The sequence below is a fragment of the Acomys minous genome (genome assembly GCF_964271855.1).
Source record: "Acomys minous genome assembly, chromosome: 7".
Lineage (NCBI taxonomy): Eukaryota > Metazoa > Chordata > Mammalia > Rodentia > Muridae > Acomys > Acomys minous.
In genome coordinates this window covers 23,466,735-23,494,175 of record NC_140488.1, presented here as the reverse complement: position 1 = coordinate 23,494,175, position 27,441 = coordinate 23,466,735, and the positions used below count along the sequence as shown (strand labels likewise).

Below are 27,441 nucleotides of genomic sequence, written 5' to 3'. Positions count from 1 at the left end.
GCTAGTTCCATTCTACTTCTTCAAAGGAAAGCTTGCCTTAGCTTAGGTAATACTAGCCAATTCTTGGAAAGCAACTATGCTCACTGCCGTACCACCAGCCCCACACATACTAGCCAATTCTTATTGATGCTCACAGGATTAATGGCTCTAGGAAGGGAAGATGTGCCATGAGGTTGCTCTAAGCACAAGCCAAACACCCCCCCCCATTGGAATGGAAGACAAATTAGCATCTCCCCCAGAGCCCAGTGGAAGACAAAGAGCTAGGGGTGCACAGCTTTGCTCAATGGGAGTGATTGACGAGTTCAAGGGTTCTGAAAAGAAATTTCAACTTATAGGCAGAAGACTGTTGCTCTCTGTTGCTTTGCAAAGACAAAAAAATAGTGGTTCTATGAGCAAGGAATGGGATGGGAAAAAGCTTTGAGTTCCTGCTCTATTCCAGGAACCTTACATCTGCTATCCCACTCATTTTCTCAATGGTGTCCCAAGGTAGGGGAGATGACTGTTACCATCTACTGACGAGAGTGCACAGGCTCAGGGAGGAGATGTGACCTTCCTGAAGTTCCCCACAAAACTGTCACAGCTCAGACTAGAATTAAGGTTGAACCAACTCTAGATACATTTCATTCCGTAATTCCACCCATAAATCCTAAAGCAAAGAAAAATAATAATAATCATTTTCCATCCTCAGTGTATTCTGGTCACTCTTTTCAATCTCAGTGTTCACTCTCTTCAGCCAGAAACATGAAGATTATTTGCATTCCTTTTTTTTACTGGATTCATTATCAGTTGCCTTCCATATACAAACAGGAGTTATATAGTCACTCTAGGAATTCTGCCTCTTTAGCATCTCTTGTATCCATCATCATTTTTCTTATCTGTATTCACCACTGACTAAAGTCTACATGAGAGAGGGAAAATCACGTGGAGGACTCTTCTTCCTCCCTCAGTTCTTGTGTGGGCTCTTTGGATGGATCTAGAAACATAATTAATAAACTCTAGCTGATTAAGTACATAACATGTAATCGTTTTGTTAATTTTACATGGTCACGGAGATCTTCACAACAGTGAATGCTGAAGAAATGATCAAAGCACAAAGCAGTCATACTATTTAAACAAAGAACAAAGAATCTGTGACCTAATGATGTGACAGTTTGTTATCTGGCCTAGGGTAGTAAATTCTTGAGCTATCCATACAGAGATACGTGGCAGATGGATGTTGATGCCATTAGAAGATAAGGATTACTTCAAAGAGTTTGTTTATTCAAGGTCTGCAACCTGAACAAGCCTCTTGAGACCAAGGCCAATTCCCAGCTTTGGTATATGAAAGCCAGCTCTCCTGAAAGAATCATTAGGACTTGCTGCTGCATGTTGAAAACACGGGCCAAATGGCCCTTTTCAATAATCAATAATCCAGCCTGGCTTATTTTGAGATTGGATGTCATTAAGTCCTTCAACTGCTATCAGGCTGGAATACTGATGTTTGGGCATATATGTGTTAGGAAATGCTTTGACCATCTAAAATTAGAGCTCCTAAACTTGATGTTACCCAGATTCTACCTCTTATCTCAAGTACTTAGCGTGCATCTTTTATTAAATATTAGTTGATCAATCGAATAGATGTTAATAAATGAAGCAGGTGTTAATGTCCTCACTTATTGAGATGGATTTAAGTCCCAATTCTCTGTTGCCTTCAGCAGATGGATAGACTTCATCACAGGTAGAATACATTGCCTGAATAATGTAAGCATATGTAACCTTGATTTTCAGCCAATCCCTCTCTTTCTGTCAACTCCACCCACCAAACTGACCTTTTCCTTTAGTGAAAGGACCAGGCTTGGTTCTATTTTACATATTGATCTTCATATTTTCTTTTCCAGGTATCATCATTGCCTGTTCATCCTAGCTCCCACTTTTTACTCTCAGCCCCCTCCTACTCAACAACCTAAAGAGCTTATTCTTTGGAGGAAACTGCCTGATTTTTTGTTGAATCTAGGTTCTGACAGTTGTGAATCAGCTGAGACTCAGATAAGCCCCTCAAGACCCCACAGCTTGTAAGTGCAGATTCCAGTTTATCCTGGTTTATCAGACTTCAGATAAACATTATCGCTTTTACGTTACTTCTCACAACTCAGGGAACAAAGAGAGTATGTGACTGCCCTAAGATTACAGGTTTTGTAGCCTGAAATCCAGGCGCTTTTCATTATACCAGAACAATCCCTGTCCCCAGAGTTGGAAAAACATAGCCTTGTAATGTGGGACAAGAGGTTATCCAATTCACTATTGACCAAATTGCAAAAGTTCTCTCATCACTACAAACTGAAAAGGAAACTCTCAAACAAGCATCTATAAAGTAAATTCCACTACTGATTTTTTAAAAAAAATCACTGGGCGGTTCTTTACTTTTCCAATTGACTTAGATAATGCTCAGTCTATCCTTTGTCTTTGTTAGCAAATGAAACCTAGTGGCCTTTGTTGTGCGCTCCCCAGGGTATCAGATAAGCTGACTCACTAAGTTCTCTTCTGGGTATCATGGGGTGGTGAGCAAGATCACCTAGCAATCAGACAAACGTAAGTGCACAGATATTTCAACCTCTTGTTTTGAGTTTATTGTCTAGAAACTATCAAGTGAAATGAGATTTGAAAACCCACAAACAAGAGTTTCCAGGAAGACAAGACTTCAGCAGAGGAGGAGAGAGTGTAGACTTCCGTCCCAACTGCATCAATTGTGGTCTTGGGATAACTTTTCTCTAAAACTCTCCATCTACACCTACACCTAAAAGTTGCAAATGGCTCTAGTTACAAGGATACTGAGCTGCAGAGACACTCACCATGCCTACTGGTGTGTATATGGCAATTGTATGGGAGATTCATAGTCAATGTAAAAACCAAACCTCTAACAGCCCAGGGAAATTTAGCTTTGGTCATAACCGTTCTTTCTTCTTTTTCTGGTCCTTTTGTTGAAGAAACAAAAACCGAAATTCCAATAAAACTTGTAATCGTCTTTTGAACCATATGATATTACTCTATATCTCTTCTTGCTCACTCACTCTCACCATGACCCTGAAGCCACCCTTGCTCATCCAAGAGTATTAACAGAACACCCATGGATGATGTCAGAATTAACAATGATCAGGCTTGTGAAATGTGTATAGGGACTTGAAAAGCAAGATGAGAGTCTCACTCTGTGTTCTTCCTAGGATACTTTAGTAGGCACATTCTGACAGTGCTGAAGTTCTCTGCCTTGCCCATACTGCCTTAACGCCTTTAAAAAAAAAAGTCACAGTCAAAACGTTTGACTAATATTTTCAGACCCTTCATCTATAAAACCAACATACATTGCCTTAGAGCAAAGAAACTTCACACAAACGGGGTGTCTCTGGAGCCAGATGTTCTTCCTAATAATCTAACTAAAGTGATTAACAGGTTAAAGAAAGAATAGGATGATTGCGCACCAGTCACATCAACAATTCAACAAGAGGAAAAGGAGTCACCCAAGTCAAGTTAATGCCCACCTAGCACTGCTTAGGCTAGAACATGCCCTTTTTCAAAAGAACTGTATCTACCCCCATGGTAGCACCAGTTATGCACAAAGCAAGACCTGGATTTACTGGATCTTCAATAATAATTTTTAACTAAATAGCTAAATTATTGAATGATTAATTAATAAGTAGCAATGATAGAGCTTTGGTGGCTACGGGTGCCTTACCAACCTGTTAAATATTACAGCTACATATCTACTTCCTCAGACCCAACTTCCTGACACCATTTGGCCTTCTCAGTGATTAATGAGGAGACCCCAGTGTGCTCAGTCCCACTGTAAATGGCGACCTTGGCAGTGTGGACTTACAGTCTTTGATTTCAGTTCTTGGTGGAATATTGACAAATTAGGCTTCTCAATCTACAGGCCTGAGACAGATTTTGAATATTGAGAATATTATAAAGATAGTGCCACTGGAGTTTAGATAAAGGATTCTGATGTTGATTAACCATCCTTGGATAGCAATTTTTCTGTCTGATAAAATGCCCTTTTTATATTTCTCCTGCTATGGTATAAAACTGACACCGATGCCCAACCATCCACTGTTTTAGCTTGTGTAATAAATTATTTTCTTGAATCTTACCTTTAAAAGAAAACCTCCCGTACCTCTTCAGATTTCAGTTCACTATCAGAAACCCTATCACATGGCTCTCCTCAGCTACTACTAATGAGCTTTCTTCATTATAATCACATGCATTTCTTTACCTTGTTTAAAACATTAGTGCTAATATAAGAGACGTTTTTCAAGTTGCTCTTTTGTTTGTTATTTTGTGCCAGGGTCTCATGTAGCTGAGACTGGCCTCAAACTCAATATGTAGTTGATACTGACCTATACTCCCAGCATGTTGGAGGTGGAAGGGTTATAGGATTGCACCAGTTCAGTTGCTTGTATACATCTGCATTGAAATCAGTAAACAAATTTCCATTATGGTGTCCCTGACTTCTAGTGACTGCCTTGCTCAGTGCATCTTCTTCTACGGGTAAGGAGAGAAGAACCTTCTCAGTGGTTTACAAAAGAGGCAGATGTTCACTGTATCCTAAATTATTTATCCTTTGGGGATATATAATATTCCAAAAGGATTTTCATGAGCAATGTTTCAGGCCTAAGCAACTACTGACAGATGACTTTTCTGAAGCCAGTTGCAGAAGAAGAGTATAGAGGAGAGTTCTGGATTCTAAACCCCGACTCTGTGCTTACATACTACATTATGATAGTGTGCAAGATATCCCGTGGTCCTACACCCTCCCATCATGCTCTTATGGCTATCATCATCATCATCATCATCATCATCATCATCACCACCACCATCACTATCATCATCAGCATCATAATCATTATGCCTACTGTTGGTAAGGAGACACTGTCATGTTAGATGGCTGGGTACAAAGTCAAGTTCTGTTCCCTTACAACAAAGCTATTTATAGCACTGCAGCCCATACTGTTACCACTCACGAAGGCCCCATGACTGCTACTCATGGTTCAACCTTCCACCCAGTACAAGGTATCAGATGCTCTGACACTCGAATTGCTGGGTATCAAATCTCTCCTGTTATCTTTCCAAGGAACACAATGTGTTGCAGCTGGACAGAGACAATCTGACTTGAAGCCAAATCAGGCTGGCTTCAAGCTTCCGGAATTGGCTCCTGGGGTCATGAATTCTATGTAGATACAGTCCTATGCTCCCCCACATAATTGGATCTGAATTAGAAGTGCACATTCATAAAACTCTCCTGTCACTTTTTGTCAAAGGTTTCTCTTTGAGTTGCCTGATGTATCTATTAAAAACTTAGCCTAAAGCAGTGTCTTTTGAATACCCAGCTCACTAATTTGAGTTCTGGAGCACTGGACCAGTCTACTACCAGCTTACAAATGGACAAATTACTCAAAAGACATTTTCCACCCCTCACATATACTTCCAACAAAGAATGGGAAATGCCCCGTAACTCTAATGGAATCCATTTGCTACAAAAACAAATCATTCAGGTCTGAGGAACTAGAAATGCCTTTTGCACATAAAACTGAAAGGAAGAGACAGAAAAAATAGCAGCTGAAGCCACAGAATCTTCATTAACAAAACGCATGGTTCAAATCAAAATGAAATATTCATTGGAAAAATGGGCTACCCTCACATCCCACATCATCGCCTGAGCTTTGAGAAGTTGTCAGCTTATGTGTAAAAGGAAAAAAAAACACTACACATTTTTGTATGAATTTCATGGAAAATGAACTGTTTGTTTCTTGTTAGTAGCTAATGTAAATATCACAGGAAACAGCAGTTTGGCTTCTAATAAAAAGAAAAGTAGAACATTTCAAAATGCTCATGCATAAATCCTGACAGCAAATTGCACATATCTTAAGATGCTGGAGCTTGAGCACTAGATGATGTGCTTAATACATTTGTTCTTTCTTGCAGAGATGAGGTATAATTGTATGCAATCATCCTGTAGCTACGAATTATATTAAGAACTCTGAAGTAGAAGTACAAAATCAAACTAAATCGTCTCTTATCCTATTTTCTCCTTCATTTGTGTCACTGCTTCCTGAAGTTCTCATTAAAATTGTAACTCTACCCCCAAAATCGTAGGTTTTCCTGAGAAAAGGAAGGCAGCTCTCTTCTCTCATTTCCCTCCGAACCTCAGGGAATGAGACTCACAGATAAATCATTTCAACAAACAATAATGCCTTATTGGGTAGTAGAACTAAGCTGTTGTTCCCTTTTCACAAATATTTAGAGTATTTTTCAAGTCTGTTTTCAATGTCTCTTGAGAAAAGAGAGCATGTTCTAGAAGAAAGGTTAATGGGAAAACATGAGCCACATCGTGACATTAAATACAGATTTCTTTTTCCAAATCTAAAAACCACAGTCCTCCTTCATTTGGTTCTAAAGAAGACATAACATTGCTGGCTAATGGGCTGTCCACAAATGACCATTATTGAATGAATAATAAAGGAATAATAGCGACGTGATTTCCACTTACATCAACCACAAAAATCTTCTGGGAATCATCCAAAAACTGTACTTTTAAATGGAGCATCCTCGGCGAGGCCGTTGGGCTGCGAGCAGATTCAGATTGCTGTGGGTGCTGTGACAGGAAGGGGGCTTTCTCCAGGCATCTCTCTCTCAGCTGGATGCTGAGCACTCGGGTCCCCCAACCCCCAGCCTGGCATCCCTATTTCCAGCAGGGCCCACTTCTATTTGCTTGAAGTAAAGCACACCCAAGGGCGTTTGCACTGCTGAGTGCTGGGGATCAATAGCATCCGAGCAGCCTCCTCTTTGGACAACGTGCAGTCCAACTGGACTTTGAACACACTGCCTTTCTGCAAAGAAAAATAGAACAGCACAGAAACAGTTGTGGCTCTCTTTTCTTTAAAAGAGAGCAACTTGGAAACACTTGGTGAAACTTGGAAAAGCTGAGAAAAGCCATTCTCAGAAAGAATGAGAGTTACTCTCATTTTATATTCCCTGCCTGGGCAAAGAAGCCACGTGAGCTATGCTTTATACTTGAAAAATACCTCTTCTCGTAATTAATTTGAATTCACCTGATTTACAAATGAAAACTGATATCCTTCATCCTTATATATCCTTTATCCATACATGCCAAATATATGCTGTCAATTGTTTTGACCGTCCATAACTTAGAAATGAAAAGCATACTACAGCCAAGAAAATACAGAAAACTTCATTTTCACCCCTGCCTGCTTCATTCTATGCCAATGCCCCCATCAGTAATCAAATCGATCCATTTCTTTTCTTGTAATTGTTTTCCCTTCAGTGTTTATACAAATATCGTACAAGCCTATCCAAACGTATTTCTCCAGTGTAGACAGCGGGCTGTTATTATGCTATTTACTCCTTGCCTTTCTTACCCTCGCATGCCAAGTAGATCTCCGTCCGCAGTGCACAGAGAGCGTCCTCCTTTCTTCACACAGTGGCGTTTTGTATTGTGTAGACAAACCACAGTGTACGAGTACGGCTGCTCCGAAATCGTTCTCTCTGCCTCAACAAGGCTGAAAGAAATAAATCGCCGTGAGTGTCATTTCACGCGCTTGTAGGACTGTCTCTCCAATAGATCTTTAGAAGTGGAGTTGCTGGTCAAAAGCAACACTGTGTTACCTTTGCTCATCATTTCTAGGTGTCCCTTTGTGAGAGCCGGCGTTGTAGAATTCTCATCCAAAATTCAATATGTTCCAGTAGTACCACCCAGGCAAAATAGGAATAATTTTAGAAGTTTGAAGATGAAGTTGGTCTGAAAGTGGTAGTAACAAGGGCATTATAGTCAAATAGGGTTGTAGAGGTGAGTTCTGACCCAAGCTGACTGGCATCTGCAGAAAAAAAGTGATTCAGACTCATACACAGAGAGGAGACTAGAATAGACAATAGACAGAGAACGTAATGATACGGGGAGGGGGAGATGGACATCCAGAAGCCTTGGAGAGGCCTCCCGAGTCCCGTAAACACCTTGAACTCAGACTTCTACCTCTCATATTGTGAGAAAATGAATTTATGTCACCTCAAAGTAGTGGAGGAGAATGCCGTAGTTTTTCCACAAAAAATGTGTGCTGTTCAGACTGGAAGGTGACAAGAAAAGAAATCTCGGTGTAGTGCTAAACTTCAAGTTTACATTGGAATGTTTAAAGAGCTTGTCAATTCCTTTTAGACATATGAACAATGTTCCTCTTAAAATATCTTGTTTGTTATCTTTTCTCCTCCAGTTTGAGGAACTTTTCTTTTTTAATTAAAGAGTGCATGGGATAGTTATAGGGTGTGTGTCTAACATATGTGAACTTCTGGATTTGATCCCCTGTACAGCAATATAAGTAAGAAAATAAGCAAACAAATAAATACATAAATAAAAAAAATAAAAAACATTAGCCATATGTCATTGGCATCAATTACAAACATTTTCACTCATTTGTCCTCTTGCTGTTAATTTTACTTATGTTTCCTGTCTCTTGGGTAACTTCATATTGTTGGGTAATTAAATTTATCAATTATTTAAAAAATAGCCTCTGGAGTTTGTTATTGCAATTTAGTGTGTGAGATATGAATTCAACTTATCTTTTTCCAAATGACTACCCAGGTTTTCAGACATTATTAATCAGAATGCTCATTTCTACTTCCATTGATTTTGGAAGCTGCATTTATCAAATACAAAAGCATGTACTTTGTTCTATTTGAAGCTCTTTAGTCTCTTCCATCCGTGCACGAATATCACCCTGCAGTCTTTGAGGATCTAAAGTATATTTTAATATCTAGCAATCTCCTGACATTGTTTTCTTTTACACAATTCTCCTGTTTTATTTTTATTTACTTATCTTTTCTGTACACTATGACCTTGTCCAGTCTCAGGCAGTAAATATTGTGTGTCATGTGAAAATTATAATTTTGCTTAAAGATAATTGATATCTTCACGATGATGGCTGGCTATGTTATTCTATTTGTTCTGGTATACTGTTTAAATTTTTGTGTGTTTATTGTTGTGTTGTATGAGCACACATGTCGAGCTCACAGAACAAATTCCAACAGGCAGTTCCCTCCTTCCACTGTAAGCTCAGAGAATGAAACTCAGGTCACCAGGTTTTTATGTACTGAGCCATATTGCCAGCCTCTTAATTTCAGGGCTTGGTTTATTCCATTCTTTCCTAAAATGTTGTTGTATCTAATATATATTTTTATAAATAAAGAAGAGAAAAGAATTAATCTTCTCTAAAGATGACACCCTTGGTACCCAGTACCAATTGGTCAGCCCTAAAAGCATACAAGTAAGCAGACTTAGCAGAGTCTGTTTGTACATTATGAGTTTTTAAAATGAAGGTATGATTTGAGGGGTTAGATGGGAGGGGATGGCATATTATTATTTTTCATGTAGGCTTTACATATTTGGTATATATCACACATAGGTATGTCATCCCTTTGATTGCTTTGTCATTATATCTTCTGATTAATAGTTGTTTGAATATGTGAAAGGGATTTAATTTCCGTACTCATTTTTGGGGGATTTTTAGTAGTTCTTCATTTGTCTCATGTATTTTTAGGTCAGACACAATTATATTATTTTAAGTAGAAATGTATTATTCTTCTTTTCTAATTCTTGTAACACTAGTTCTTTTTCTTTTGCATAACTGGTTTGGCCAATGTCCCAATGAGATGTTAAACAATAATGACAATAGCGAGCCTCTTGTTTTCTTCATTCCTGACTTGCGTAGGAAATCTTCCAGTGAGTGGCTTTGGAAAGAGACATCATCAAAAGTGCATTTAGCCAGATTAGTCAAGAAGCCAAATGTGCCACCTTTTGTCCATATTGAACCAACTTATTCTATGTCCTTAAATAAATAGGCTGATAAAATTAGCCCAGTGAAATGTTGTCTTCTGGTGTACAAGAAGGGCATACCACTGTTAATATTTTGACAGCTCACAGCACAGTCTCCACAACAACTGCCACTGTAAAGGCAGCTGCAAAGCTGGTAGCAAGAGCAGTAGTTCTGGTGACTGAAAGGTCTATTTTGAACCTTAACCAGCAAAGTGACGTGGTCACGTTAGCTCCCTGAGCCAGAGGTTCTTAACGGATACAGTAAGGAGCAGTGTACAGATAGGTTTGTTAAGAAGACAGATCGAGATGGGTACAAATAAATATTGCAGTGACTTCATACAGAGAAAATAAATATGATGTGTGATCTTTGGGGACTGGAGTTGAAATGATCAGGAAAGAGTCCTCTTTCCCTCTCTTTTTCCACCTGGACTTTAATCCCTTTGGTTTTTCTGGAAAAATTTGGGGAATAAACTGTGATCCAAAACAGGAAACCCTTCTAAAGGAAACTTACTTCTGCTTTAGAGTAAAAAATCCAAAGTTGAGCTCGCCCTTGGAAACACGAGCCTGGCCAGTCTGTCCTCACTTAGTCTTTCCACATGCAGGGAGGTGGAGAAGGAAGGCTGGGCAGGCGGCCAGAAGAAGAGCAGAGAAGAGCGAGGCTGTGGAGCCCTGACTTAGCAATTGGAATAGAAGTGGTCTGTCAACATAGACCTTACAACCATTGTTTGAAAATAAATGAGAATTCAAAACAACAAAGCACCACACAACTGCTTTCTTTTTTTTTTTTTTCAATCTAATATCCCAAGAGTGATCTTCCATGCTATTTGAGCAACTGACTTTCAGAACTGGAGCCAAACTCATGGCACTTCTTAGCATCTCATCATTAGGACCTTATTCCCGTGGGATTAAGGTTTGTTAATTTTAGGATTCCATATTAAGATGCTAATGTTCTTGAAAGCATCAAGTCTTACTACTTACTTAAAAATTTAATTGAATTTTAAGACTTTAAAGATGTTTTTAGTGTGTGTTTTGTTGTTCATTTCATGTGCCTCATCCAAACAGCTTTTTTTCCTGATTACAAAAAAACACACTCACTTTGGATTGGGCATGGTGGTCCTATTAGTTGCTTTTCTGTCAAGGCAACTTGTAGATGGGAGTGTTTATTTTCATCTTATGTTTCTAGAAGGAGAAGATTTTATCATGATGGAAAAGTGGCAGGCACAGTGGCAGGAAAGGTTAGCTAAGAGCTCATATCCAGATTACAAGTACAAAGCAGAAAGAGAGGGGGTGGGAGAGAGGGAGGGAGGGAGGGAGAGAGAGAGAGAGGGAGGGAGAGAGAGAGAGAGAGAGAGAGAGAGAGAGAGAGAGAGAGAGAGAGAGAGAGAGAGAGAGAGAGCCATCAAAATGTGAGAAGTGACTTGAAACTCTCAAATTGTGCTGCTGGTGATGATTTCCTCCCCACAGTTCTATAACTTCCCCAAAGAGGGTCATCACCTGGAGACCAGGTGCTCAGATAACCTGAACCCATGCGGCCAACCTCATCCAAACTGCTGCAGTGCTTCAACTTGGGAAGAGGTAGATCACTAATTTGAAGCCAGTCTGGCTTATATAGTATAATCCATGCAAGCCTTGATGATATATATCCCCAAGACTTATTTGAGAATATTATACACACACACACACACACACACACACACACACACACACACACACACACACACAAGCCTGGTCTCTGAAGGAAGTTCCAAACCAGTCAAGGCCACGCTATGAAACCGTGTCTCAAAAAACAAAACAGAAGTTGGACAGTAACACAACAACAAAAAAGCCTCAAAGAAGGGGTGCAGGTCCATCCAGCTCATTAGGATAGTGCTTCTCTGGCAATCGAGCATGAGAGGCCCTGGCATCCATTCCCCAGCACAAAACTAAAATAAACCAAGAAAAAAGGAAAAAGGAAAGACATCTGAACTTAATTCAAGCAAGCTGATATAACTACCATTAACTCATAGACTCACCCCACCCACAATACAAGAAAACTGTCACTAGGCAGGGGAGTCGGGGGGGGGGGTCAGGGGCAATGGCCAAATGTCCTCATTAAACTCTTCCCTCTTAGCAAAGAACACTTGCCTAGTTCTTCTCAATCAAAAAGAGGGAGTATCCTGTTCTCCTGCATTCTTGACTATCTCTTTAAAAGTCACTGTCAGCTCAGTGATAACCACCATGACCAAAGCAACCTGGGGAGAAATGTATTTATTTCAGCTTGCAACTCGCGGTCCATCATTGAGAGAAGCTGAAGCCAGAACTCAGCACCAGAGCTTGAAGCAATAAGCACAGACAAATTTTCTGTTTACTGGCTTGCTGCCAGGCTCACACTCAGCTCCCTTTCTATTAGAGCCCAGGCCAACCTACCTAGCTAGGATTGGTACTGCTCACAGTGGTCTGGCCTCTCCTATACCAATGAACAATTGAGAAAATGTCTCATGGATATGTCTAAAGGCAAATCTGATGAAATCAATTTATCAATTGAAGTTCTCTCTTCCAAGGTGTAGCAAGCTGGCAACCACGATTAGCTATCTGGTGGCCAAATGCATTAAAACTGAGGGTGCTTAAGACCTGGAATACCTTTGCTACATGTATATGGCTCTGTCAGTACTGGCAACAGAATTGTTTAACTAATAGTTTGATACACATACACCAACAATTTTAGTATGACCAACCCATCCATAAATGTATAACTAACAAATGAAACAAGCATCCCAGTCCTCACCATCCTGACCCTCATTCCTGAGGTTACCCACACCCTTTTCTAGCATAAAAGCTTTAGCTTCCACATGTAAACAAAATTTCTCCTTGCTGACTCACTATATCTTTCTATAAATTCTTTCATTAACAAGACTAAGAGTCTGGATTGAAAGGGCACTGCCTTCCTGCCTCAACTTACCTTGCAACAGATGCATTTAAAACTTTATACACATTAATATGTTTTATGTGTATATACATGTACCGTTTTATTGTGGATACCAATGTCCTGTGCTCCTTCAATCTTTTTAGTTTTTCAATGAGGTTGTGTGTGTGTGTGTGTATGTGTGTGTGTGTGTGTGTCTGTATGTGTCTGTGTGTGTGTGTGTGTGTGTGTGTGTGTGTGTGTGTGTGTGTCCTTTCATACTGGATTCCATTCATGGAACTCTGCTTTGTTTATATAAGTACCTGTAGGGTTTGGGAGACAGACAGGCAGAAAGCATGAGTGACATGGGCTTCAGTCTTTCTACCCTAGTTCTATTGAACCAGATTTGATTTAATGTATTATTACTTTCTGGGGTGAATATGGAACTTAGGTCCGCAAACACACTAGTCAGATATTTTACCACAGAGCCATATTCTCGAGCTTTATTCCTTCTAAATATTAAGGTTTTTACATAAAAATTTAATTAATGTAATAATTATATATATTATGTATAACATGTTCCATGTGATATTTCTATATTTGTATGCGGCGTCCATATTTCTATCACCTTTGTGTCAGGAGCCTTCAAATTCAGATGAACTAGTTCTTCATAAAATATGTAACACATTATTGTAAAATAGTCATCCTGCTGTGCTATAGAACACACCTTCTTTTTTTCTTTTTTTATTAATTCATTCATATTACATCTCAATTGTTATCCCATTCCTTGTACCATCCCATTCCTTCCTACCTTCCACTTTCACCCTATTCCCCTCCCCTATGACTGTGACTGAGGGGGATTTCCTTCCCCTGTATATGCTCATAGGGTATCAAGTCTCTTCTTGGTAGCCTGCTATCCTTCCTCTGAGTGCCACCAGGTCTCCCCATGCAGGGGACATGATCAAATATGGGGCACCAGAGTTCATGTGAAAGTCAGACCCCACTCTCCACTCATCTGTGGAGACTGTCCTGTCCATTGGCTAGATAGAACACATCTTCTTAAAGTGTGGCTCAGACACCACAAGGGGTCACATAACTAAATGTTGAGGTTATGGAAAATTGAGCATTCACGTTATAGTGCACGACTGTACCTTGGTTCTGAGCACATGTATACTTTGCACTGTGCTAAGAGCACATGAAGTGCCTCACCTGAGACCACAGTATATTATGAATTGTAGGGTTTAAGCTTTTTCATTACAGGCATTTATTAACGGAGGAGTGCATATGTGTGCCATGGGACACATGTGGAGTTTAGAGTACAACTTGGGGGAGTCCGTTTTCTCTTTTCCCTGTGGGTCCTGAAAATCCAATTCAAGTTGGAGACCCAGGAGTAGGATCCTTTATATGCTAAGCCATCCTGTTGGCCCTGTAATGTTTTTTCTAAGTATAGTTAAAATGTGTTCTTAGCACATGCTTGTATATGATGTATGTGCATGGATCATATGTTGTGGTATTGGTGTGGACCACATGCGTATGTTGTCAGTGTAAAGGTTAGAGGACAGTTTTATAGCATTCTTTTTTCCAGAGATTGAGTTCAGATGGCCAGGTTTGTGCAAAGAGCACTTCTAATCACTGAGCTGTCTCACTGGCCCACTTGTACTGTTTTTATTGCACTGTACCCATAAGTTTCTGCTCTTATTGTTTAATTTTTCTCATAATTATTTAATTACAGAGAGCAAACTTTAATACTTTCATCCTATCATTAGTCAATATGCAAGTATTAAACTGACATTTTGGATTATTATATTATATTATATTATATTATATTATATTATATTATTATAGTGTAGTGTTTAATTTAAAAATTACTGTTTGGCTTCTTGACTTGAGTTTGAAAAAAATTAATTGAATTTTGGCTTGGGTTTCAGACAGAATTTCAAAGAGTGTCTGAAATGGTCCTGAGCATGTTTCTTCCTAGAAACCTACAAGAAGAACATCTTGACAGGTAGATTGGGGCCCAGGGGGTCTGCTCAAACTATTGCACTAACCAAGGACAGTACAAGTAGTAAACATCGAACCCCTACTCTGATCTAGCCAATGGACAGGACATTCTCCACAGTTATGTGGAGAGCAGGGACTGACTTTGACATGAACTCTGGTGCCCCATATTTGACCACCTCCCCTTGGTGGGGAGTCCTGATGGCACTCAAAGAAAGAATAAGCAGGATACCAAGATGAGACTTGATAGCCTATGACCATATAGTGGAGGAGGAGGTCCCCCTCGGTCATAGACCTAGGGGAGGGGAATAGGGTGAGAGTGGGAGGGAAAGAGGAACAGGATGATACAAGTGAGGGGATAACAATTGAGTTGTAATCTGAATAAATTAATTAAATAATAAAAATTTTAATATATTTATGCAAAGCAGAATTCTCAGTGTTGTTGATTATAAAATAAAAATACCAATCAACTTTGAAAAACATTGAATATTCTTTATAGCCTGTAGTATCAATTATCATCCAATATTTAGTTCTTTGCCAAAATTTGAGCAAGTACCTCCATCTCATTAGCAGGCAAACTTGCTCTCATGTTTAAAAAACTACTAAAAAGTTTATTTATATGTATGAGGTTAGTCTTCCTGCTCAGTGTGGCTGGACATGGAATGAATTAGGCGGCATGCTTCTTGGTGTATCTGTTAGTGTGTTTCCAGGACATTTTTACTAATGAGGGAATATACCCCTCAGCCTGGGATCTCAGACTACATAAAAAGGGATTCTTCTGTGTGTTTCCAGAGTGAGAATGAAATGTGATCAGTGGTATCACCTCCCACAATAATGGGCTGTGTGTCCTCAAACCAGGAACCAAAGCAAATCCTTCCTCAAGTTATCCTTGACAAGTATTTGGTCATGGGTATACGAATAGTAACGGTGAGAGTAAGAACGAATTGCTTTAAAATAGCTGTCTTTATGGCCTGTTTTCAATCGGCAACTGTTGGAATTGCATACTTATTTTAATTTTTTAAATTTTTTTATTTTTATTTATTTTTTTTTAGTATTTCATTTTTTTATTTTTTTCTCCTTTATTAATTTATTCTTGTTACATCTCAATGGTTATCCCATCCCTTGTATCCTCCCATTCTTCCCTCCCTCCCATTTTCCCCTTATTCCCCTCCCCTATGACTGTTCCTGAGCAAGCATACTTATTTTATATACCTGGGGTCACATAAGAATTTCTCAGGTGAAAAGGGGATGGGAGTAGAGAAAAAAATTAAGAAACTAGAACTTAATAACCCTGCCTAACCGTTCTCTTTTTGCCTTTATACAGCATCCCTCTGTCTCCCTGTCCCCTACCCTTTCTAGTTTCTAATTGGGATTGTGCACTTCTTCTGTGGTTAAACCTTTGGTTGAACTTGTTCTGAGTTGAGGGCTTTTGTTGTTGTTGTTGTTGTTGTTGTTGTAAGTTAGTTAGTTTGTGTTTGTTTTTTGCTTTTTTTTTCTAAGTTCTTACACTATAGCCCTGGCTGATCTAAAATTCACAGTGTCACTTACCTGGCCTCAAACATTTGGTGATCCGTCTTATTCAGCATGTTTATTAAAGCTTCCACAGACATACAAAAAAGATGTGCCCCATTGCTCTGTGTTTGACTTATTTCATTTAACATAATTTCCTCCAGCCACATCCATTTCGCCACGAATAATAGCATTTTTTGTAGCACAATAAATCTCCATCATGTGTCTGTACCACATTTTCCCTACCCACCCATCTGCTGCTGGATATCTCAACAATTGCTACACAGTAGCTATTGGGAACGGGTATAGAAGTGCATGCGTTTCCTTGATATGTTATTCCCCTTGGATGTACATTAGGAAGTTGGATAACTAGATCATATGGAAAATCTAGGGACTCTGCCTTTGTTGTGTAGAGCTAAGAAGTTTAATGTCATAAGAAAATTATAAGATACAATAAGTTTGAGGGACAGCAAAATAGCTCAGAGTGTAAAGATGCTTTTTGCCAAGACTTAATACCTAAGTTCAATGACTTTAACCCACATGGAGGAAGCAGAGAACTTATTAATCCAAGTTGTCTTCTGACATACACATACTTCCATGTGTCAGAACCAAAGCCTGGCAAGACACAAAATCTTGGAACATCTTGAAAGCAGCCCATAACTTCCCCTACACCCAAAGCCACCATCAAAGGAAGTCTTTGAGGTGCAACATGTTTGACTACAACCTCTGACCAATATTTGATTGATAACTAAGCTTAAAGGGCCAGCAATGATCCTTAAGGATTTAGTGTAATTACTCTAAGCTTGCGACTAACCAATCAAGCAAAACCAAAATAAACAGTGCCCCTGCTGGCAGAAGAGTCAGGATCCAGACGTGTTGTACTACATTACTTGAAATATCTAATACTCAACAAAAAATTAAGAGACATTCACACAAAAAAGAAGGTGCAACTTATATCCAGGAGGATGAGGAGAATCAGTTAGTAGTAACGTTTCTTGAGTATTTCCAGATGCTGAATTTAATAATTCTTTGAGGCAACCATGATGAATATTCCTCAAAAACTAAGGAAACATTCACGTGTAAAGAATTAAAAGAAAGTTTGATGAAAATGGCACAGAGAAAAGAGTCTCGCACATGTGACATATAAGTCATACACACACACACACACACACACACACACACACACAACACACAAATGTACCTGTGAATCTGGAAACTAGAAAATGATAGAAATTTAAAAAATCATGCTAGGGGCTCAATAGATGTAAGTGAGGAAAACAGTGAATTTGAAAATTTAGAATGCAGAATATCGATCTTGAAGAACAGTGAAAGTATAAATGAAGAAAAATTAATAGACCACATGGTTGTACAACTAGTAAATATAGCACTGTGTTGCTTGTAACTTATATAGCTGTATGAAAGCAGGGTCACAAAGGAGGAGAAAGGCAAAGTTTCATATACTACCGAATTGTGACCATGATATCAAAATAGATTGTAATAAGTTAAGAGCATTTAAGAAACACTGAAAATATTTTGTTAAAAGTGAAGTAATAGAGGATTAACAATTATGCAGTTGAGTAGCTTTAGCCTACATAGGAACATCATACACAGAAAACCAAGAGACAAATAAAACAATATGACAAAAAGGCAGACACAAATTCAACCCTACCGATAAATTCGTGGGATATAAACACCCCACTGAAAGGTCAAATCATCAGACTAGATGAGCAAAAGTAAGCCCCAACCATATCTTGCTACAAAAGACACACATTTCAAGGCTGAGTCTAGTGATGAAACATGTATCTCATGTACATATCAACCATGTAAAATGACTATTGGCTATAGTGACACATAAGATAATAAATATTTCTTGAGACAAAAGGCGACCACGTATATGATAACAGTTTTACCCCCTTAGAAAGATATAATAATTGTAATAATATTTGTTCTCAACAGTAGAACCACAGAGAACACTAAATAATACCCAAGAGAATGAAATGAGTAATAGATGAAGCATTCATAATGGCTGGACATTTTAATATCCCATTTCCAATAGCTTACAAAAAAGAATCAAGAATGCATAGACTTGTATTTCACTATTAACCAACTTTATCTGATATCTATTTTTCCACCCAGCGATTACAAAATACACATTTAAAAAATTACATGTGAAACATTTTCTGCATGTACTGAGCCACGAAAGAAGTCAAAATAAAAACTAAAGAATTCAAGTCACATAAATACATTATATGATTGTAATTAAATCAAATATTTATATCAGAACATTATCTGAGAATATCCAAATTTTAGGGAAGTTGAATAAGATATTTCTAAATAACAGTGGTGTCAAAGCAAGACTTAAATGTACATATACAAAGTCTCACTGTGTAGCCCTCACTATGCTGACCAGGCTGGCCTCACACTCACAGAGACCCACCTGTTTCTTTGTCTCAAATGTTTGCATGTGTTTTGTTTCTTTTCTGTGTTTGTTTCTGTTTTGAGGCAAAGTTATGTAGCTCGAACCTCCCTTTAACTTATTATGTAGCCACTGCTGGCCTTGAATTCTAAATCTTCCAATAGAGAAAAGCCCAAGCCAGATGGCCATTGTAACACTGATGGCTGAAACGACACCAATCCTTTGCAAATACCCTCAGTAGAGCATTTCTTTCTTTTTATTTTTATTTAATTAATTTATTCAGATTACAGCTCAATTGTTATCCCATCACTTGTACCCTCCCATTCCTCCCTCCCTCCCACTTTCACCCTATTCCCCTTCCCTAGGCCTTTGACCGAGGGGGACCTCCTTCCCCACTATAGGGTCATAGGCTATCAAGTCTCATCTTGGTAGCCTCAACTCTCCCCGGTACGAAAGTGGGAACAGTGGCAAACACCTAGACTCCCATTGCTCTGTTGGCAGAGGCAGCAGAATCAGAAATTCTAGGCCACTGTAGAGTGGTTTGAGAATGCAAGAAGAGGAAGAGATGGTGAAGGGAGTTGGGGTGATGATGCTACTAGATGAACAAAAAAGAAGAATCTTCATCTGGAAATATATCAATGGCACCACAGGGGGCAAAATTACCAAGTGATACCTTTTTGAAGGAGAGGAAACAGGAATCAACAATGTATGAAACAGGTTATGCACCCTGGCTGAGCGTTATTGATCCCAGGAGTGCAACATTGGCTTAACATTTAAGCTCAATTAATGTGATGCATGCTGCTGGCAGAAGAATGGCTCTTCTATGTATCTGTGCTTTAATCCACAAAAACCGTAGATACGTAACAGTACGTGGCAAAGGGAACGTAAGGTTATATAAAAGGCATTAAAAGTACTAGTCTGTTAACCACAATAGGGAGATTTCACTGGGATATCTGGGTATGCCCAATGTAATCAAAAGACTCTTTAGAGATGACAGAGGGCCAGGGCACAGGAGGAGATAGTCAGAATGGTGTCCCATGACAAAGACTGACTCTCCCGTTGGTAGCTTTCAAAACAGGGAGTTGTGAACCAAATTTCACAGGTGGTCACGAAGTGATTGAGTTCACAAAACGGATTCTTCCAGAGAGCCAATAAAAGGAGCACAGCTCTGTGCGTGCACTGCCTTCACCCTAGTGAATAGAAGTCTGTTTTGTGCGGAAATATTTTATTGTTACTGTGAAATCTAAGATGACTCTTTCTTTCTTTCTTTCTTTCTTTCTTTCTTTCTTTCTTTCTTTCTTTCTTTCTTTCTTTCTTTCTTTCTTTCTTTTGTCTTTAATTTGAGTCGTTTGTGCTACATGGGTGATGCTGGACAGACAGTGCTGTCTGTGGATCTGCCCAGGCATACAAACATTCTCTACCCTCAACATGACTTCCAAAACAGTATAAACTGGGAATTTTGCAGCACAAGGCACAATTTGACAATAAGCCCATTTCTACACAACCTGGAGTGCTAGCGCTACTGAGGCAGTTCTGCGTTGGGGAGGCGGTTTAGTTTTCTGTCCTGACCCCTCAGGATTGCCCAGACTCTCCCAAGGGTATGAGAGACCCTATTGGGCTGTGTAGCCTGGTTAGGCTGGGTTCTACTTGCCCAATTGTGCAGGCAAGGACCGCTGTGACCTGTAGCTAGGTTCCTGCTCGGACCCGTTCAGATACGGCAACTGTGTCAGTTCAGTCCCGATGAGTTGGAGGCCGCTGTTTAATTTTCTGTCCTGACCCCTTGGGGCTGTCCAGTTTCTTCCAAGAGTGTGGGAGACCCTGCCGGGCTGTGTAGCCTGGCCAGGCTGGACTCTATCTGCCCAATTGTGCAGCCATGGACCGCTGTGGCCAGTAGCTAGGTTCCTGTCCAGTTGCGTTCAGACTGCGCCGCTGTGGCTGGGTAATGTGTTTACAGCCGCCTCAGCTTCCACGTGGCCTCTGGGGCTTTCTGTGGCCTGGTATGATGTTGGGAGGGTCTGAGGACAGATCCACCCATGTCCCTGAGATTTCCCCAGAACAGGGGCTCTGGTGCTTCACTGCCTGGAGTTCAGTCCCGTATACCGAATTCGGGTTTTAGAAGCCAGCTGCAGTTTGCATGTGGGTTCCGGTCCAGAGTCTGGAGATTGGTTCCCCATCCTCCATGGGCTATTGATTAACCCAGGGCTAGGGTCGCCTGTGGGCTGCACTGTTCAGCAACCTACTCACCTAGTGTTCTCCATTTCTTGTGGTCTGTGGCTCCCAGTCAGGATCCTGGTCCCTAAGTGGTAGGTCAGATACAGTGCATGATAGGTGCCGCCATCTTGGAATCCTTCGAAACACTCAGTTATTTATTTGTTTATTTTGGTTTTTTTGAGACAGGATTTCTCTGTGTAGCCTTGGCAGTCCTGGACCAGACTGGCCTCGAACTCAGAGTGATCCTCCTGCCTCTGCCTCCCAAGTGTTGGGTTAAAGGCATGCACCACCACTGCCTGGCTCTCTCTTTTGGTTTTTTTAAAAAATATTTTTGTTAGTCATTTTAATGTAGATAAATGCATTACTTTGTTTTTCCATGGTAAGTCTTAATGTTTATATTGAACATAGAAAGTCTTATCTTTCCATTCACGGTTCAGAAAGATGTTTGCTAATAGACTTTGCAGTTGGAGAAAACAGCCAATTCAAAGGCATACCAGCTCAGAGAGCATGCGGGCTTCACAGTGCTTTCAAAGCTCCTGGGCCTTCACTGAAATAGCCTCTCCCTCTAAAGTCCTCCTTGCTTCTTTACCTTGCAATATTGATATTGTGTCTAAATCCAGGAAAAGCCTGCAAAAGCCAGCTAGAAATGGCCTTTCCATCATGTTTACCTTCACTTTAAAGCTACTACGTGCTTCCGTTAGAGGTTTATGTCTTTCATTCTAAAAAAAAAAAAAAAACCACACACACACAAAGAGAGAGAGAGAAGAAAAGAAAACAACAACAACAACAACAACAACAACAACAAATGTAGCGCCCATCATCCAGTTTGTTCTCTGGAATCTAGAGAGAGAAAGGACCAATCTGTACTCTCGGTTGATGATGCTTTTAGTTCAGAGTGTGGCATGAACTAGTTGCATAGCCCACCTGCTTAAGTGTGTTTGCTCATTTACTTATTCAACACCAAAATAGATGTGCAAATAGATAGGCTGTTGGGTTCTTAGGATACTTTTTGATGAGGGAAGGAATCATACTTAAAATAATGTGGTAAGATTGAACAACAGGCAAGAGGCACACATACTGAAAATAATACATGATAAAACTTGAGAGATTTTTTCAAAATTAAGAAAAATTTTAGCAAGAATATCAATAACCAGTCAGTACGACACAATGCTATGGAGATTCGGGCAAAGAAGTCATATGGCGGGCTTCATAAATATCGCTTTGTGTACTATAAAGTCAATGAGACTGTAAATCTCACTAAAATCATGATCAGAGAGGTTTCATCCAGCAACTAATGAAAACAGATACAGGTACAGATAACAAACATGTGGTGGAGCTTGGGGCATCCTGTCGAAGAGGGGAAGGAAGGACTGTAGGAACCAGAGGGGTCAAGGATACCACAAGAAGACCTACAGAATCAACTAACCTGAGCACACAGGGACTGTCAAGCAGGGAGCCCACATGGGACTGACCCAGGCATTCTACACCTGTGTTACAGCTGTACAGCTTGGCCTTCTTTCAGGACTCATCACATAGCAGTGTGTGCAGGGGATGTCTCTGACTCTGTTGCCTGCCTTTGGGACCCTGTTGTCCTACTGGGCTGCCTCATCTAGCCTCAATAGGAGAGGCAACTTGATATGACAGAGGGGCCTGCCCTTTTCTGAAGAGAAATGGAGGAGTGAATGAAGGGGATGTGGGGAAGGGTTGGGTAGGAGGGCAGGAGAGAGGGGAAACTGAGGTCAGAATAAAAAATAAAAATCTAGAAAGAATTAGAGAAGGAAGGAAGGAAGGAAAAGAGAAGAGACCAAGTTTTTTTCCAAATGCATATGGTCTTTATTTATTTACAACAAACTATATACATTGAAGACACTTATGAAAAAATCAGGAAAGCCATATGTAAAAGTTACATTCAAAATGTTTAGCTCATTTGTATTTGGCAACCTTGAAGAAAATACTATCTATCCTATCTAGGTGGGTCTAAGGTGTTGTACCTAAGTCATTCTCTATCATATCTTGTATTTAACAACTTAAAAAACATCTAGACATTAACACATTTTCTTAAATCCTAAACAACTTAAACCTAACTGTGAAACTATAACTATCTAGTAGTCAACACCATCAGAGATTAGGGAAGGAATAAAAGTATTACTTAAGTATGAAGTACAGACAAACAACTTTCAAAACTAAGAGATGACAGAGGCAGTTTACTGCCTGGAGAGTCACCCAAAACTCTATAAGGTTGGAGCATCATCTCCATCCTTCTGGCCCAGTATATCTGGCAGACATAATGGAGAAGCAGGAAATGTGAAGGACTTGCTTACGCTGTCATGGCAGAGCTTGGCAGTCAACTCACCCTGTGTTCACGCCTTGTCCATTTTGGACAGCATGTTGTCTGTAGAGAGAGCTGAGGCATGTTTGCCCAATAGCTAGCTTGCCATTAATGAAGCTATCCCAGAAAGGAGATTTTATTAGGCTCATCATTGTTTTTAAGGTTGGCTGTGGGTATTGGCAGCAGCTGACATGCTTCAAGTAAAAAAAATCCTTAGATTAATAAAAAATATCTCTAAATGCCATATTCTGTAGGAAGAGACCAGTTTTAAAAATGACAAAACTTCCTGGGCAATGTAGCATAGGCCTTTAATCTCAGAACTCCAGAGGAGGCAGAGGCAGAAGGATCTCCATGAGTTCCAGGACAGCCTGTCTACAGCCAGGGTCATACAGTGAGACCCTGTCTCAAAGAAACATTGCAAAAATAGCAGTAACACATATGAACAATATTAATGGCTCTGTAAAGATAGAGTACAGACAGATTCTAGATTGGAATTTGGAGGCAGAGCCAAAAGGATATACCTTGTGGTTGGCTGTTTGGAGTTAAGGAAAAGGAAGCATCCAAGGATATCCTAGGTGTACTACTTTCCTTGAGCCACCTAACTGTTACCTACTGAGTAGCTGTAATTATTAGTTTAGGACATTTAATAAAATACCACAGACTGAGGGACTTCAACAACAGTAATGTGCTTTCTTGCTAAATGCTACAATTCCATGGTCACGGCGTCCACAAATATCATTCCTGATTAGGGTTTGTATCCATTACTAAGTTTCTATGCTAATATGGCTTTCTTCTGTGCACACCTTAATTACTGCATTAAGGCCCCCTTTCTTCTGAGATCGCCTAACATAATTACCTGCTCAAAGATCCCGTTACGAATGCAGTAACATTGGAAGTTGAAGCTCACAGCTTAGCCCATGGCTTTGTGCAAGAGGAAGGTGTTGTGTTGCAGGTCGAGAAGCTAGCCTGACATTGAGCTTCCTCCGGTCACGTTGGTTGTTCTGAGGGTGCAGGGGATGCTCCACCCTATGCTTCTTCCCACAGCTCCTAAGTCTCGGTCTGTGTGCTATTCAGAATATGTTGAGGAAAAACATCATGATTTCCTATGCAAAATGGGAATGCCCATCATATTTACATTGTCAATGTTATAGTATCCGGGATAGTGACATAAAGAAGCCATAGGACATAGAACATGAAAAGACAGATTGATACGGTACTATATAACAGAACCTCAGGACATGTACACATGTACACACACATTTTCTTTGCTTTATAAGATTAATTTTATTATGTATGTATGTATGTATGCATGTATGTATGTGTGTATCTGTGTGTGTGTATGTGTGTGAGAGAGAGACAAAGAGGGAGAGACAGAGACAGAGAGACAGAGAGAGTGACAGACAGACACAGAGACAGAGACAGAGACAGAGACAGAGACAGAGACAGAGAGAATATGCGTACAGGTCTGAGGAGAAACCAGAAAACGTCAAGATTCCCTCATGCTGGAGTTAGAGGCAACCTGCATGATAGGAACTGAATTTGTTCCATTTTCTCTTGATAACAAACTATCACCAAACACATAAGTTGCAAAGAAAACAATCTGATTTAGGCTCACATTTTTATGCAAAGGTGAGAAAATCAGTGCTGAGCTTGTAGGCAGTCTCAAGGCAGTGAACGGATTACTTGGGAAGAGGTGCAGAGTGATCACACTTGACCATATTCACACTCTAAGTAATATAAGATCATAATACTCCCCAACAGTTTGAACCTTAATAAGCTCATCTATTTTTAATCACCTCAAAAAGTCACCTAAACAATATATTCAGATTAGGCTTCTACTTTTATACTTCACAATGAGGAATGCATTTCAACAGAATGAAGCCTTGGAGGCCATAAAAACCATATTGGCTCCATAGCAACTTCTGTCCAAGGTTTCATGAATCTGCTATAGGTCCTCAGGCATTCCCCTGTGCATAAGGGAGGAGTGCTGTAGGGATACAGAGGCCTGATTTTCAAATAAGGCCGGATACTAACATACTTGGGCCCAGTGATTACACAAGAATGTCGTTAAGATACTTTTAAACCACAAAACTCCATTTGTAGTTAATGTAACTGGAAAGATGGCAGTTATATCTGTGGAAACAGGCAGGATAATGGCAGGTGGTAAAATTTTCTTCCATGTAAGTTACAAGTGAAAGGCCAATCAGGCACCTATATTTTAGGGTAAAATGTAAATAGCTACAAGTAATAATTTATATTAGGCAAAGAGGTATGTGTGTGTTTATGTCTCTGTGTGTGTGTTACAGAGAGGGGGGGGAGATCACCTCAGGTATAAAAGGATATACATTAAAACTAAATTCTGAGTCCTATTCCCTTCAATGTTGAGAAGAACACTGGGGCCTTTGGAGACTTGGAGACTTGGGATACTTTTGGCTGTTCAGCGCTCTGCTTCAAGATACTCCTAGAGAGGACTGCTCAAGGGAAGGCTTCGGGGCTGTGGGCTCCAACTGAGGCTCCAGGTTCTGGGTGCTCCAGGATCCAGCAGAAGAAAATCTGCTGATTACACCAGGAGAAACATTCCTCGGAACTGATCTTCTTAAGGTATTGTATTCTTTAATCTTCTTTTCCTATTGTTTAGGTTAGTCAAGTTATCAGTGAGGTACTCTCAGTTAATAAGTTCGTAATAAAATATATTTGCTAAGAAAACTGAGCCTGCAAGTGGTGCCCAATGTGCTTTGGGCATCATGGGTAACTTAACTTCTAATGTTGTGGAGGAAGATAGTGGTTTTCAGGAGACAGTAATGCTTTTTCAGGGTGTCAGCAAAATCGCAAAGTCCTTTCCTGCCTTACACCCAGACAGAATCTTTTGTTTTTTCTTGGTCTTTTTACTGTGTAACGTATTTTAAAAGATTGGAAGAAAGAACGATAAGATGCAAAAACCGGAAGGGTCAGTAAATTCCATCCTTCTAGAAAAGATAGCAGAATTGGCAGTACAACTAGAAAATTTGAAGGTAGAGATTGAACCAAATAGAAAACAAATTGCGCCATTGACAAAGGAGAAAAACCTGGTAACTGAGAGCAAGTGTTTCCCACAATTGCCTCCCCACAATGCTCCATGGGCCAGGTGGTCAGAACACCAACATGTGGAAGGGGGCGGAGAGAAACTGGAAGCTGGAAAGGCTGTAAAAAACACTACAGGAACAGGAGAGCAGAAAAACAAAAGGGTCTTTGGAGAAAAATGGTCCCATAGAGGAACCCCCGAGAGTCACACCACCACTATCAGCTTTTCCTGTGCTGTTGGATGCGTGCCTGCTCAAAATGGTGCTGAGGGCTATGATGAGATGGTATGGAGTCCACTAGATATGTTAGATTTAAAACAGTTTAAGGAATCTGTCGTCAGGTATGATGACTACATTCCGCTTTCATCAAAGAAATGTTGAACAACCGGGCCACACAGCATAGACTTGTCCCGCAAGATTGGAAAAGTTTGGTTTCTGTGGTATATGAGGTGGTGCAACAACTGCAATGGTTGTTATGGTGGTGAAAGGAGGCAGAGAGAATAGAACAATAGGAGGAGGGGGATTAATGTTAGTACAGAGCAATTACTTGGTGAAGACTGATATGCTGACTTAAGACAAGTCCAATATGATGATACAGTGATTGAATGATGTCATGCTGCAGCCTTAAGAGCTTGGGACATGGTGGAGGAACCTGGGGAAGCCTTCATAGAAGTTTTGCAGAGATTTGGATCAGCACTAGATAGAGCAATAGCAGACGCTGACACCAAACAGCTGTTGAAACTCATTATGGCATACGAGAATGCTAACACAGAATGTAAGAGGGCGATTAGACCCTTAAAGGAGAGAGGAGCTCCATTAGATGAGTGGGTAAAAGAAACAGTTAATATTAGCTTTCCAGAACATCACAACAATATGGTAGGTCAAGCTGTGGCCAGAGGTCCAAGATACCATAACACCTGGTGCTTTAAGTGCGGCAGATTTGATCATATAAAAAGAAACCGTAAGGTTAAAAGTGTCAGCCCTCAAAATAACAGGGGCACTCAATGTGGAGTAAATGATGCTCGTAGGGCAGAACAAGGGGCATCTGGCCATGATGATTATGAGGTGCTGAGACTTCCAGGGTATTATAGCCGATGTGGGAAAGGAAAACACGGGGCTAGAGATTGTCAATCCAAAAGAGAAGTGCAAGGTAATATCTTACTGCTGGGAAATGGCAGGAGGGGCCCA

At 40.1% G+C, this 27,441-nt stretch overlaps 1 protein-coding gene across 1 annotated transcript in view; it reads right to left on the bottom strand.

Annotated features, from left to right (window-relative positions):
* The window catches only part of FRMD7 (FERM domain containing 7), a 48,501-nt gene extending 41,858 nt beyond the window's left edge, over positions 1-6,643 (bottom strand). The window contains exon 1 of the mRNA XM_084789523.1: positions 6,518-6,643. Coding sequence (XP_084645649.1) covers positions 6,518-6,574 — 57 coding nt within the window. The 5' untranslated portion in view covers positions 6,575-6,643. The remainder of the gene's footprint in view (positions 1-6,517) is intronic.
* Between the last annotated feature and the right edge of the window lie 20,798 nt (positions 6,644-27,441).